This window comes from Pempheris klunzingeri, chromosome 21 (assembly GCF_042242105.1).
Source record: "Pempheris klunzingeri isolate RE-2024b chromosome 21, fPemKlu1.hap1, whole genome shotgun sequence".
NCBI lineage: Eukaryota > Metazoa > Chordata > Actinopteri > Acropomatiformes > Pempheridae > Pempheris > Pempheris klunzingeri.
This window is the reverse complement of record NC_092032.1, coordinates 15,119,829-15,133,300: the sequence shown is the minus strand read 5'-3', so window position 1 is coordinate 15,133,300 and position 13,472 is coordinate 15,119,829. Positions and strand designations below refer to the sequence as shown.

The window sequence follows — 13,472 nt, the reverse complement described above, 5'->3', positions numbered from 1 at the left end:
CGTCCCTGAAGCCGTCTCCGAGGCTCCAAAACAGCGAAAAACAGCACAAGCGCAGACATGTTTTACTGTTCAGGATTCAGATTGTGAGAATGTAACACACCCGATCTCATGACAACAAACATTAGCTGTTTTTGTTCGTTACCAGGGGTGACATCAGTTTATTCAACAGAAATTTATTGCTGGATTCAAAACGGCAAGAAAATCACAACAGTTACTAGAGGAAACACCATAAAAGGCTTCATGTAAATACTCCCTACCGTAGGAAACTACGGTATGCGGCCAGTAAAACATTCAGCACAAGTCTTTAAATGCCTCTTGAAAAAAAAAAAGAGGAGTGTCTCCTACCTGCTCCAGCCCGGCGCTGAGCCCCACGTGGCTGAGGTGGTTGGCGAGGAAGGAGCGCGGGCAGTCGGACGAGTCCCGAGCGAACAGCAGCCAGCAGAAGAGCGGGACGTCTCCGCCGCCCTGCATGCAGCCGTGCAGCTCCACCGCTCTGCCCAGCATCAGCAGCTTGAGCGCCTCCAGCAGCCCCAGCTCCTCTTCTCCGCCCTGAAACACGCGCTCGCACAGCTGCTGCCGCTCTGCAGCGGAGGAGCAGCCCACTACCGCCTGCCACTGGAAACAAATCAGTGCAATCAATCAATCAATCAAATGTTTTCTGTTTACTTTCACTGTAAAAAGTCAGAGAAAATGAGCAATTTGATGACATTATTTTAGATTCTGACAGCGTGTGACAAAAATATTTCAGTATTTTTGACTTTCTAGATGAAATTGATAATCAAAAAATGGAAATTGACTATTGATCATCAGGATGTAGAGCTGAAACAATCTATTAATCTATTAGTCAATCGACAGAGCATTAAGCAGCAGCTATTTTGGTACCTGATTAATCTTCTAGGTAATTTTTAAGCAAAAAATGTTTCTGTGATCTTTGTCATGCGAAACAAGTAACTTGTAGAAGTCACCTGATGGTGGGCATTTTTAATATTTTATAGGCCAATTAATGAATCGATCAATAAAGAAAATAATCAGAAAATGCATAAATAGAGACAACAAGCATGGACACATTCAACAAATTTCACCACAAGCTACAAGAGACAGATAAACAGATATCAGACTCAGGGTGTCTGATATCTGTTTATCTGTGAAAAATAGAGGCGTAGCTGTTGATTTCAATCTTGACTTTATTTCCTGGGGCCATTTGGACATAAAATCTTTCTTCTCAACAGAAACTACAGTTACAATCTGCTTTGCCAAACTGGTGAAACTGAGGGTGTTTTTTTTTTTTCCTCTTGCTTCCTGTACATACACTGACATTCCTGCACATAGATAGCTCTATTTATGGAACCAGCTCAGAGCAGACAGCGTCCATTCGGAATATAAAATCCATAATGTCGGGCACAAAACCAGCGCACAGCTACCTCTCATAAAGCTGACTTTTAAAAAACGTGTGTGTAGTTAACACCAGAATTCCTCACGAGCGACCAGTGGCAGTGACTATAAATTCTGCCAGGGGCCTCATACTGTTCCAGTAAAGAGGCACTGTGGGTTTTAACAGTGAAACAGATTCTTTGAGGCTGAGGGTCCATCTATCCCTTCAAATCCTTTAGAGCATTACGAGACCGTGTGTTAATGACACCGGAAAAAAAAAAAAACCATGAGAGAGACGGAGCAGCATTTAGAAGACTCCCTGTAACATATGGTAGCAATCACATCTAAAAGCACTGAATATCAATACCCTCACTGTCCACAGATGGCATAAAAATAGTTCTGTGGTTTACTCACTGTGTGTTTAAAATACTTTCTCACTGTGTGCATGATTCTGAGCAGGATAGCAGCGAATACCTTGTTTTGAAGGAGCTCCATGTAGCCTTTTAGCTGCAGCGTAGCATCTCCTGTCCCATCTCCTTGCAGGCATTCTCCAGGAAACGTCCACTGACTTATCAAACCTTCCTGAGCCTCAAGTTGCTGCGGCAGCTGTAAACACAAAGAATTAAAGGCTGAGATGTCATTTCAGCTGTGCTCAAAGGAGCGGAAGCACTGACTTTATTCAAGGGTGGACGTTAGAGAAGTTAGAAAAATAGTCAGTCCACTGCGCAGTATCTCCCCATCATAGCTTAGGCTAACGTTAGCGACTCTGTCCTGCTCTTTATTTGATCTGAGGATGTTACCCTCCAGAAATCCCAGCAAAATGTTAACAGAGACAGTGCAAAGCTTACTGGAGATGTTTTCAACTCATAGAGCCCATTTTCCCCCATATGGCACAAGCTCTGCTCACCTCAGTTCTACTTGGACTGGTTTTCCTTCAGCAAAAGTTGCACACCTGCCATTTTTATATTGTTCAGCTACCATCAGCAGCAACCACCATTTTTTTGTTCACTTGACCCAGATTTTTAATTTTGGTGCTTGCAAAACCACACCGTGGTCAACTGACGAGGTGCAGACGTATCCAGAACACAATCCCTTCATTATTATTCATCATAAGAGTAGTGCAGCTCCTTTAAGGAAGAGGGCAGCACGGAAGATACACAGTGAGTGTGTGGCTGAGCAAGTGAGAGCGAGCAGCAGAGAATGATGGTGAAAGTTTAGCTGTCAGTTTAACAGGAAGTGCACAGTGTAGGTCACAGTTTGTCAGTGAATAAAGGCAGAAGTGTTAACACCTTCAGTGCTCCTGTATGTCTCTATGACGATCAGCAAAGACATCTGAAGTATTAAGCGGTACCAAAAGCGAGTAGAGTCCAGTAGAGCCGCACCATGTAGTGGAAAGACGGCGTACTGACGTGAATATTTACCGTGCTAATGTTGTCGTCCTGCAGCCACGCGGGCAGCTGGGGGCTGTGGGAGAGCACCTGGAACAGCGTGGCTCTGAGGGCACAGTAGTTGTCCCCCCTCACTCTCCTCAGGCTGCCAAACCTCTGGGACATCTCCTTATAACCCTGCAGCAGGGACGCCACAGGAAGTTTCTTTATCATTAACATGAAAAAAACAACAACAGCAACAACAACAACTGACTTTAATCTGAAACTCTTCTCCCCTGGAGCTACAGGCACCGACCTTCCTAATGAGAGCACTTTTGGCAGTGTTTCCTTTCCACTCTCTCTCACTGTAAGACAGAATATCCGCCGCTGGAGCCAAACTGCATCTGTCCTCCACTTTTAAAACTGAGTAAGAAAGCAGAGAGCATGATGGACAAAACAAAAAGGACTATTGTCTACATATTACATGACAACACAAAGGCACTGATGTTTCAAATCTCTCATGCAACTCCATGACATAGATGTACTGACATGTACTGTCTAACACAGGCGGTGGTCCTGGCTCGTCTTTCTGTGATGCTGGCAGCTCCTCGACTCCTCTGTACAGGTCTTCTTCACTAAAGGGAACAAAAACAAATCAAATCCAGTGATGAAAAAACTAAAACCATCAATCAACTGATCCAAAGCATGATGTATCTTTTTCCTCTGTGACACATTCACAGTTTTACTTGGCGACATGTTCCTTTATTATGACAAACAAATCATCCTGCTGCTGTAAAAACTCACTAAATTAGGATTAATCCTCAGCTGAAAGTAGTCCCCAGCTAAAGCAATGTTACCGTCTGTCTGAATAACCACGATGCCCACCTATTTTAAGAAATCACTTTAACAAAATGAAAATACACTGCATGTTTGTAACCCATGTTTAAAAAGTAATGTGTTCAGCAGGAACCAGTGGGCGAGGGACTGCGTCACAGACGGGGTAGAAAAAGTGAGAAAGTCTGGAGAGTTGGCCAAACACATTGTTGGTTTTGGTTTTTATGGAATTTATTGACAATATAAACAAAAATATATAATCATAATAAACAATATAGAATTAAATATACACACATATACAATTATGTCTCCCCCAACTGCCTTGTATTCCTTACGTAGGATCATACTTGTGGAAAATCATTATTTCTTATTTTATTCATTCAAGTGGATATAATGTATTGTTGTTATTGAAAATTTAATAAAAACTGAGTTTGGAAAAAAAAACCTCACAATAAACTGAAAATTATCCTTGTTGTTGGCTTCCTAATCTTTCAAACCATGACAATAAATGCCAAAATATCTACATAGTTAGTATTTTCTCATGTTTTTATATGAAAATCCTGTCTAGAGAAATGTGTATTGTACTTTGTGGCACCATTAGACGCCTTTTTAACTTACAACTTAAACAATCATCATGCTAACCTGTTGGTGAGGCCACCCTCAGCGCAGTCCTCCCTCTCTGTGACAGGTGCCTCATCAGCCTTTACATCAGTGGATGAGCTCCCAGAAGGCTGCTCCTCTTTTCCCGTTACCTCCTGAATCCCAGCATCTTTCCCAGCCTCAGTCTCGGCCTCTGTGGGAGCGCTCTCTGCCTCCACCTTATCGTCTTCCTTCACTTCAGGAACATCTCCATCTTCCTCTTGTGCTTTCGTCGTTGTTTCCTCCCCAATATCCTGCTTGGTGTCCTCCAGGGAAGTGACGTCCTTCGTAGTCGCACGCTCAAGATCTGGCTTTGCATCCTCATCGGGCTTTGAGCTGGAGAGAGAGAATGCACCTTTGTCACTTTTTCAACTTAATCTATTTATAAGAAGTTCTTTAACTCAAATTATGAATGTATTATACTGAACGTGCCTCTTAACTGACGCTTCACATCATGAAACACACATTTAGGTGTTAAAATATTGTAGAGAAAAGAATATAAGACGGTGTGAGGAACAAGGAGCTGGTGGTGTCAACATGCCCCCTAGTGGTCACAGGGAGGCTCTTGAAAACAAAAAGGACACAGTTTGTTGTAAACAAGTGTCTTGTTTTGATGTCACAAACTGTGAACCCGCTAACCTCTCGCTGGCGTCTGCTGGAGCTGTGGTCTCTGGCCCCCTGACAGAGCTGGCGGAGTCTCGTTCCTCAGCACTGCGGCTGAGTCCTGTGGGCTCCGATCCAGGAGAAGACTCAGAGATATCATGGCTTTTTATGACCTGACGAGTGGCCTCCTTGCACACAGAAGAGCTCTCATTCTCAGCATCCTCTGTCACAGCACTAAAAACGGGACGACAGGACAGAGATGTTCATTTCTATACAGCAGGGGCTGAATTTCTGTCTTCGCTCCGGTGTATTTAACACTTGACAAATCAAGTTACTTCATCACATTGATGCAAAAATGCTATAAATCCAATCCTGCACTACAGCAGTCCTGCTCTTTGATTTTGCAACATGGCCTCAATGACCTAATTCAAGCACAGACAAGACAGGGACACTGACTGAAGGGATGACGACCTTGATACAGCAAACAACTGTCACTGGTGTATGACACCAGTGTATTCTTCAACTGGACCCAGACAACTGGGTGACTGGGGAAAAACCCTGATGTTTTTGGCAAACAGTTCAACAAAAGAGTAATTATTCCTTGTTGTATACTGTTTTATTGGAATATGTTAAGAGGTAAAAATATCAAGTAATTCACTGGGAAAAATGTGAATAATTCCTTATTTTTGTGGAATAGAAATGTTTTTTCTGCTTTCCTAATCAGCCCTTTAATGCCCCATATTTAACTTGCTACCCATCTGTCATATTATTTAGCATTTGTTCTGAGGTATACTGATCATTTAGACCCACTTTAAAACATATCAAAAATATGAAAATGAAAATTGAACGATAGGTGATGAATATTATTATTGGTGTTTAATATTTCTAACCAACGTTCAAAACAACAACAGAAAGTGAAGGTTTACAGTTTTTCTCGCTGTGTGACTCACCAGCTCGGAGACTCTTTGTCGATCTCCTGACTGAGCACAGAGATGGACGATACCTGGCAAACTGCTGCAGGCTGAGTGTTTGGCACAGATAACACTTCATTATTTTGAGAAAAGGACCCCGATGGCTCAGCGACGGCGTTATCACCAGCGACCTCGGAGCCTGCATCCTCATCGTTATCAAGAGGAGTGTCCGATGTAATGTGCTCCCTTGTGTTTGTCTCAGTATGGGGAAGGTTCTCAGGGCAAACTGCTCCAGCCATTGGTGAGCTTTTACCAGGGCTTTTGCTCTGTGCTGAAGCTGGATTTTCTTCTTCTGGTGCCACATTTGTAGCGGTAAACACCTCCCATTCAGCTTTGACCTGTTCTTTCTGCAGGGAGTTTAAAGTGCAGTGTAGAAGTTCTTCCTTCACATCTTCATCTTCATCTTGTTCTTGTGCTCTGGTGGAGTTCTCTTGGAGCTGAGGCCCTTTCCTTGGAGAAGGTGCTGCTGTTTGTGTGACGCCCTTCTGCAGGGGGCCATTCTCCTGAGTATTATTGAGCTCCGTCTCTCCACCCTCAGGACTCTGCTTCACTTGCACCTGCACCTTTTCCTCCACCAGCACACTGGCCCCATCCTGTATTTTCCTGAGTGACAAAACACAGAGAGAATGAGCAGTGTCACATCATACAACAAAAATCCTGATCAACGCAGCTTTGATATTTTGAGAAACAGTTTCATCTGATTTTAAACCCGATGAACAACAAGATTTTGCAGCAAATGTTTCAAGATTCTTTCTGTACTGTAGGTGTGGAGGACGAGAGACGCTTGTAGTCAAATCAGTCATCCTCATGTATCTCTTCGCACTAACCACCAGTGCGTGAAATGACAACAAAAAGTTTCTCAAGACCTCTGGAAGTCCCCCAGCCCTTTTGTGACCCATATAATTTGGTCATATAAACACATCCTACACAAACATTTGGTGGAAAATCCAAAGTTGTTTTTTTGGCCCATTATCCACCAGCAGAGTCACGTCTTTAAAGGGTATTTTCATGATGTCACATTAGTTTACTTTCTGCCCGGAGAGTAAAATTTAGTAAAAACCAACGTTTAAAGGCAGAATTAGTCGGAGTTGCCGGTTGCGGTTTGAACACACAACATTCAAAGTTGGCCCCTCATCTCTGACTCGTAGCTTACAGGTTTATGATGTGGCACCTGGTCGCTATAGAGAAACGAAGTCCCGCCCCCTCCTGTGGACCACAATGGGATCTTACTTCCGAAAAAATCTGTACAATAGTCAACAGTGAGAGACAAATAATATTTTGATCCCATTTGAACTGTGCAATGAATCACACATATGATGTTTGCCAATTTAAAAGACACATTTTCATGTCAAGAAAGTCAGTTTGTCGTTAAACTGTTGAAGTACAAGACTTTGAAAATACATAATTAGTAAAACGCTGCTAAAGCAACCATGTCTGAGTGTTTGGAATGAGGATGTGGTCACAGGAGCTTGTAGGGGGTCTGATAAAGGAACAACAGTCGCTGGATAAAACACATCCAATAAGATAATGTTACATTTGTCTGTGGAGCATAACTAAGTTAGCAAGCAGGTGATGCACAGCACTCGAGATAAGTGGTCTTAGTTCAGCTCTCTGTGTTTTCATAGAGCCCTGCCCACATACACTGTGTGCTGTTATTGGCTGGAGGCTGCACGCCCACTACCCAAAGGTTGACGCCCAGAAACGTCCCAACACAGAAAGATAAGAAGATAAAGGCAGAGGGCAGCAGGATCTCTGCAGATAACCACAACGCCACACACTTCTAGTAGTTCATCAGTGATGACTAAGAAGGATAATTTTTGTATGACTATAAGTTGTTTTGGGGAAAATCCTACTCATTAAGTAAATAACATTTCCACAGACACGTCTCTGTAGAAAGTGCTCTTCCTTTATTGAATCAGTTTCGACATTAGCTACAATGGCAGAGTGAGCAAGCTTTGACACTCATATCAGGTCCGAGCATTACAAAACGCTCAGCACTGCCTTTACACAGGAAATTTAATAATCTGCCTCCACCACAGCAGGGGTATTACCTCCGTAGAGCTGACACGAACACATATACGTCTTTTATTCTACCCGCATTTGGCTTTCTAAAGAAAATGTTATTTGATCTGTTACCACCTGCGGATGTAACAGTGTCCTCCTCCACTTTCTATAACTGGGTTTGACAAAGAGTGATAATGTCAGCAGTGGCCTGTGTGTATTAACTTTCATTCACTGCTGTATGTGTTGGTGGCTGTCTGTGAGCCAAATTGCCCCTCTGGGACACTAAAGGTTTACTTTTGTCTCTGCTGAAATACATTTGAGGGTGTAGCCCACTGCTCAATGACGGGCTTTTATTGAAGTTTGCATAAGGAAACACTACACCACCAAAATCAGGTAGTGACACATGATGCTGACATAAAAATGAGGGTGGAGGCCTCGAAACTCAAAAACAGGAACGGCATCACTGCAGTGATCATCTCACCTTATGTCATCATCTTTTTCAGGACCACAAGTTCCCACCACGACTGATCCACTTGTGGGCACTTTCGGGTCATCTTTCAGCAGACCACTTCTTTCCTCCGCACTGCCACAGGGACTTTCAGCGTGACAGCAGCTGTTCCCCATCTGCTCGCTCCCTCTGCCTGGGAGGACGGACAGACTGCAGGCTGAACGGTGACCTCAGGCCCACAACAACCGCAAGCGACCTGATGAGTCGCCGATGCCAGAAGATTTCAGGAGTCCATGATGACGAGGGCCAAGCTGCTGCAAAAGCCAAGAAGCACAAAACCGTTTATGTCTTGCACACGCCTCCCTGTGTGACATAGCAGGTGTTACAATAAATTCAATGCTGTAACCTGAACAGGAAACGTCTTTGCTGTATATTATTTGATGTATTTGACTGTATTCTGACCTGTAAACTGATGCAGTTCATGTTATAACAGCTGTTAAAGTGTTTTCTCTCTGTATGTAAATATTAAATGGTCAAAACATTTGGTTTGCACATGTATGACCTCATCTAAACACCAGGAAGACATAATATTTGGCTGAAACTCCAACTTGGCTCACGATATGTGCTGCAACACCTGCTACTCAGTTTGTCCAAAAGACGTGTAGTGTAACATTAGCTTAAATCATAGCTCCACCCCATTTTATTGTAAATAAAACACAAGGAAGTAACGATATTGACAGCACATTTCACACTGCACATTCAGCTGTCACTTCCGTATTAATAACGACAAAAACAAACATACCTCGGTGGAGTTTTATTGGAGATAAACTCTGCTATCACGCAGCTCCGACTGTTGTTTCACTTTTTGTTAGCTGGAAATCAAGCTTAAGTTAGCTAGCCAGCTAGCTGCGGTAAACTTAAAATATAAACATGCGCCGCTAAACACTGATCGACGCTCATGAGAATCACAGCCGCCACGCTGGTTACCTTCTAAATTTACCGAAGCATCCTCGTTTAGTGCGGAACATTTCATAAATACCGTGTTTTTGCTGTATTTTGTGCGGAACATCTGTTGGTGTGAACCCCTAGCTTAGCCGGAGCAGCAGGTCACGGCTCGGTCCGAGCGCATGACGTCATACTCCTGTGCGTCGGGGGTTTTGAGGCGTTCAAGTGCTGCTCGGAAACTTTACACTTCCCGTTCATCCTGCTGTATTTTTGGCACGCTAACGAAACATTAATGCTTAAACCAGAAATTGATTGATCGGTTATTCGATCACAAATAAGAGTATGCAGAGGGAGACAAAACGCACTGTTTCCAACCTGTGAGATGTCATGATTGGCCGCTTTTCTCTTTATTTTGTAGGACTTTATTTTGGGGTTTTAGGCTGTTTAGGCTGCACCTTTAACTCTGGGAGTGTCACCATTTTCTGATATACACAAACCAATTAACCAATCAATCAATCAATCAAGTAAAGTAATAATCAGATTAAATGATGATACTCAGCCATTGCCCTATAAAATGTGAATGCGGTTTGCAATCAGTTAGAAAAGTCAAAGGAAACTGGAAGCAAAGTTTTTGTTTTTGCTGTCATGTGATATTTGATATTTACTTGGTAAGAAAATGCTTTTGTATCACAGTATAGGTACATTAATTAAAGAATGCTTTCATTATTATTACTAAAATAACAATATAAGAACCCCTTAGTATTGAAGGAATTATTAGAGGGAAGCAAATTTTGCCACAGGAGAAAAAAGTATTATGCATATCTTATCTCTGTACATATAGAATTATACTACTGTTTATACCTGTACACACCGCAGTGTACAACTAGAGTATTTTACTTCCTGTATTCAGGCTCCACCTGGATACCACAGTATTGTATGTTTTCTATATATACATATCTTAATACATTTTATTTTACCTTCTGTGGTATCTTGTCATATGTCTTAGTCTCTCATTTTTACTTTTTGTTTATGTGATTTTCTTTTTATAAATGTTATTTGAGCATTGTCAGAGCGAGCCTGAGAATTAAGGATTTCATGGCCAGTGACTGCTTTGCTGTTATTTTTGTGCACAAGACAAGTAAAGAACTTGCAACTTGTAGAAAATGGGCAGATAAATTCATTACAAAACATCTCCTACATATTAGAACAAACGAATAACAATTTGTCATTACAAAAAGTATAAATGTCCAATATAAATAAGGTGGGCAAGAAGATAAGTGTGAGATGAGAAATGCAGTAAAATATGACAAATCCATTTTTATTTTTAAATATTTAACCATTTTATACAAATTATGAATGTAAAATAATATTTTACACTATGTACATCAGAGGTACTTCATTGCAGTGCGTAAGAAATGTACATTAAAACCTGGTTTGTTTCATAGTTCAAGTGTTTGTCCAAATTTTGTCTAAAAACCGCTGAGATGCTGATCTTCATCACTACATGCTCCTCAGCTCCTGTATGTGACCGATCAGTTCCTGCGGCAGTCCGAGCTCCGACACTAAATCCACGCAGCGCTGCAGGAGGTCGTTCAGGCTTTCCCCGGAGCTGGAGGAGTCGTCAGCGGACACAGAGCAGGGCCTCTGCTGCCCGTGAGAGGTGTCCATGTCCATCTGCTCTCCTCTCTTGCAGCAGTTTGTTTCTTTACATCCTTCTCCGCAGCAGCCTGAATCTGCCGGCTCCACCTTCAGATCCTCCATGCTCTCAGAGACGGAGCTCACGCTGGGAGGGGGATTCTCCACGGCTCTCCTCAAGCCCTCCACGATTGAGTTTTCACGCTCTGACACCCGCTGCAGGAGGTCGGTCATGGAGGCTGGGATGGGGCTTTCCGGGTGCTGGATCTGGTACCAGCACCATACAGCGCTGTGACGTGACGCACAAAGAGGCAACAGTGTCAGAAACAATGGCACAGAGAGGTGACGGGCACAGAAGAGTCTTCAATAACAACCAGAACAAAAGAGGCTCAGGATGTTTCTGAGCAGGAAAGAGGCGGAAATGTTATGTTTTTAAAATAGTGAACAAGAATGGAAAAGCAGAGAAAAAAAAGAGGTCAACTAAATAACCAAATACATTATTCTGACAAAAAGAAATAAAATCATACGATAAGTTTTCTGGTTGATGTTTACTAACTAAACACAACAACATTCAGCAGCAGGATTTTTAATATTTAAAAAGTGACAAGCACAAAAATATATAAATTTTAAAAAACAATATATGAATAATATACGGAACGGTCCAGCTCTGTATAAACACCCTGTGTTCAGTCTTTCTCCACTCAGGGAGTTACACAATTTAGAGGCTTTCAATGGCTGGAGGTAAATGTTACCACATCAATACTGTGATATTGCCTGAATAAAACTTCCTGAACTTACTGTTCTTGTTAAACAGGAACTTAATATTAAAAATCAATACTTTCATTAATTTATGGCACAAAAAGTGTCCACAGAACAGAAACTGTTGACTACTGAGAGCTGACACTGCATTCTTGCTCAAATTCACTCTTTTCTTTAAAACGTATTACTTATTGTTAGTTCTGATTTACATCCTAATTTAGCCTTTTTTTTTTTTTTTTTTTTAGAATTATTTCATTTAAAGCTGACAGCATTTATCTTTAGAGATATGTGGCTTCTTTCGTTAAATGAAAAAAGGGTAATAGAAAAAAAGCTTTTTATTCCTCAAAGAAGGGTCCTGAAAAAATGACAACTTAGCCAAAGACACAGAAACTCTGGTTTTGTATCTAATTTAGACTGAAATGTACGTTTTAATGCCACAAATCTGACCATGATTATTACCTAAACCACTGGTTTAATCACAGACTGGACTTTTAAGAGACATACGGAGGGAAACGTATCCAGTAAGTCTTTAAGTCTCTAAGTATTTTGGGCCTTATCGGGTTAATTTTGTTCTTCTGGTCTCCCTCCTTGTCTGTTTCTGTGTGAGTACACAGGAGCAGTGGAAACACTGAAGTCAAATTCCCTGTTTGTGTTCACATACTTGGCCAATAAAAGTGCTCCAGTCTGGCACCACAATAAAGTACCTGAAGGATAAGAAGGCTATTTGTTTGATAAATCTGTAACAGCCCATTGATTCATTGAAAATGTATGTTCTTCTTTCTGTAATTGTATCATCATCATCATCATCATCACTGTAACTGTAGCCCACTTTTGTATGTGCGTGCTGTTCATGTTACTATGAGCTTCAAAGGAAAGAACAGCTGTGTTTGAGCTCTGACTTCAGTCCTAAAGCATCTTAATGTGCACATAAATGTCATGTTAGATTAATGGTGTACCTTACAATCCCTTTGAGGCGGCCAAAGGCTGCAATCTGAGCGCCCCCCTCCCTGAAGCCCAGGTTGAAGCCTGCCTGCAGCGCGGCCTCCTCCCCGGCATCGATCCCGTCCACGTAACCGTCCTGTCCGTAACACCCAGATCAACATTAACACGGTACACTCAGATTTACGCACTAACAATAAGAGGAATGGTACCAGACTGGGAGCTAATGCTACAACAAACAGGCTAAGCTCGACATTTCTGAGTGAAAACATGTGATAACACATCACACATTAGCTTTACCCGGATCCTCTTCTTCATGTTGGATGTCCACTCTTTATTTAAGAAGTTCATGTCGTCCGCGTTCTCGTCGAAAACATCTTCTCCGCTGTACGAAACAGCCTTAAACCAGGACATGGTGAGCTTATAATAAGAGCTGTTTTAACACTTATTTGCCAGCTCATCAGCAGCCTGTGGGACAGAGGTAGACTGGCTCCGCTCGGACGCGCCGCTGTGATGCTACTGCAGCAACTTAGCTAACAGCGCTTACGTCATCACCCTGCGCCCCGAAGAGGGAGAAAATCCACCTTAAAACACGAGTTAAGGTGCGCCGCTGTTTGGTTACAGCACATAATACATTAATTAAACACACTTCAGATAATAGACACTATTGGGGGAAATACTTAGATATTTTTGCTTAAGTAAAAGTAGCTGTTTTGATATGTTGAAATACTAAACTGTGGTTGTGACATTAATACTGAGAGAGGAAAGAAGAAAATATTTATACTCATTTTTTGGACTATTTTCTTATCTTTGCTTTTTTGCGTGAAATATTAGGTATTAGGACTCAGTAGTTTCCCCTTTAAACTTCTCACATAGTAACAACTTACAGGATGGACATAACAAGTCAAGAAGCCCCAACTAGACACCGTCTGTAAGGACACATAAGCCAAAAAGTTT

General features: G+C 42.0%; 2 protein-coding genes across 4 annotated transcripts in view; both read right to left on the bottom strand.

The window, feature by feature from the left end:
• Positions 1 to 9,342, bottom strand: part of LOC139220726 (uncharacterized) — a 275,609-nt gene extending 266,267 nt beyond the window's left edge. For 2 of the 3 annotated variants that reach the window (XM_070852544.1, XM_070852542.1), the window contains exons 1-10: positions 9,040 to 9,113; positions 8,271 to 8,551; positions 5,765 to 6,388; positions 4,851 to 5,048; positions 4,215 to 4,547; positions 3,288 to 3,373; positions 3,055 to 3,161; positions 2,793 to 2,936; positions 1,846 to 1,977; positions 346 to 615 (exon numbers count right to left, since the gene is read on the bottom strand). In XM_070852544.1, the coding sequence (XP_070708645.1) occupies positions 346 to 615; positions 1,846 to 1,977; positions 2,793 to 2,936; positions 3,055 to 3,161; positions 3,288 to 3,373; positions 4,215 to 4,547; positions 4,851 to 5,048; positions 5,765 to 6,388; positions 8,271 to 8,413 (2,037 nt within the window). In that variant the 5' untranslated portion in view covers positions 8,414 to 8,551; positions 9,040 to 9,113. Of the gene's footprint in view, positions 1 to 345; positions 616 to 1,845; positions 1,978 to 2,792; positions 2,937 to 3,054; positions 3,162 to 3,287; positions 3,374 to 4,214; positions 4,548 to 4,850; positions 5,049 to 5,764; positions 6,389 to 8,270; positions 8,552 to 9,039; positions 9,114 to 9,276 lie in introns of those variants that run through there. The other variant, XM_070852543.1, reaches the window with a different exon arrangement.
• Positions 9,343 to 10,505: 1,163 nt separating this feature from the next.
• otulina (OTU deubiquitinase with linear linkage specificity a) lies at positions 10,506 to 13,004 on the bottom strand. Its single transcript, XM_070853135.1, has 3 exons — positions 12,816 to 13,004; positions 12,533 to 12,654; positions 10,506 to 11,106 (listed from the first exon to the last, which is right to left on the bottom strand). Exons 1-3 carry the CDS (start codon positions 12,927 to 12,929, stop codon positions 10,683 to 10,685), a joined length of 660 nt encoding a protein of 219 aa, XP_070709236.1. The 5' UTR covers positions 12,930 to 13,004; the 3' UTR covers positions 10,506 to 10,682.
• Between the last annotated feature and the right edge of the window lie 468 nt (positions 13,005 to 13,472).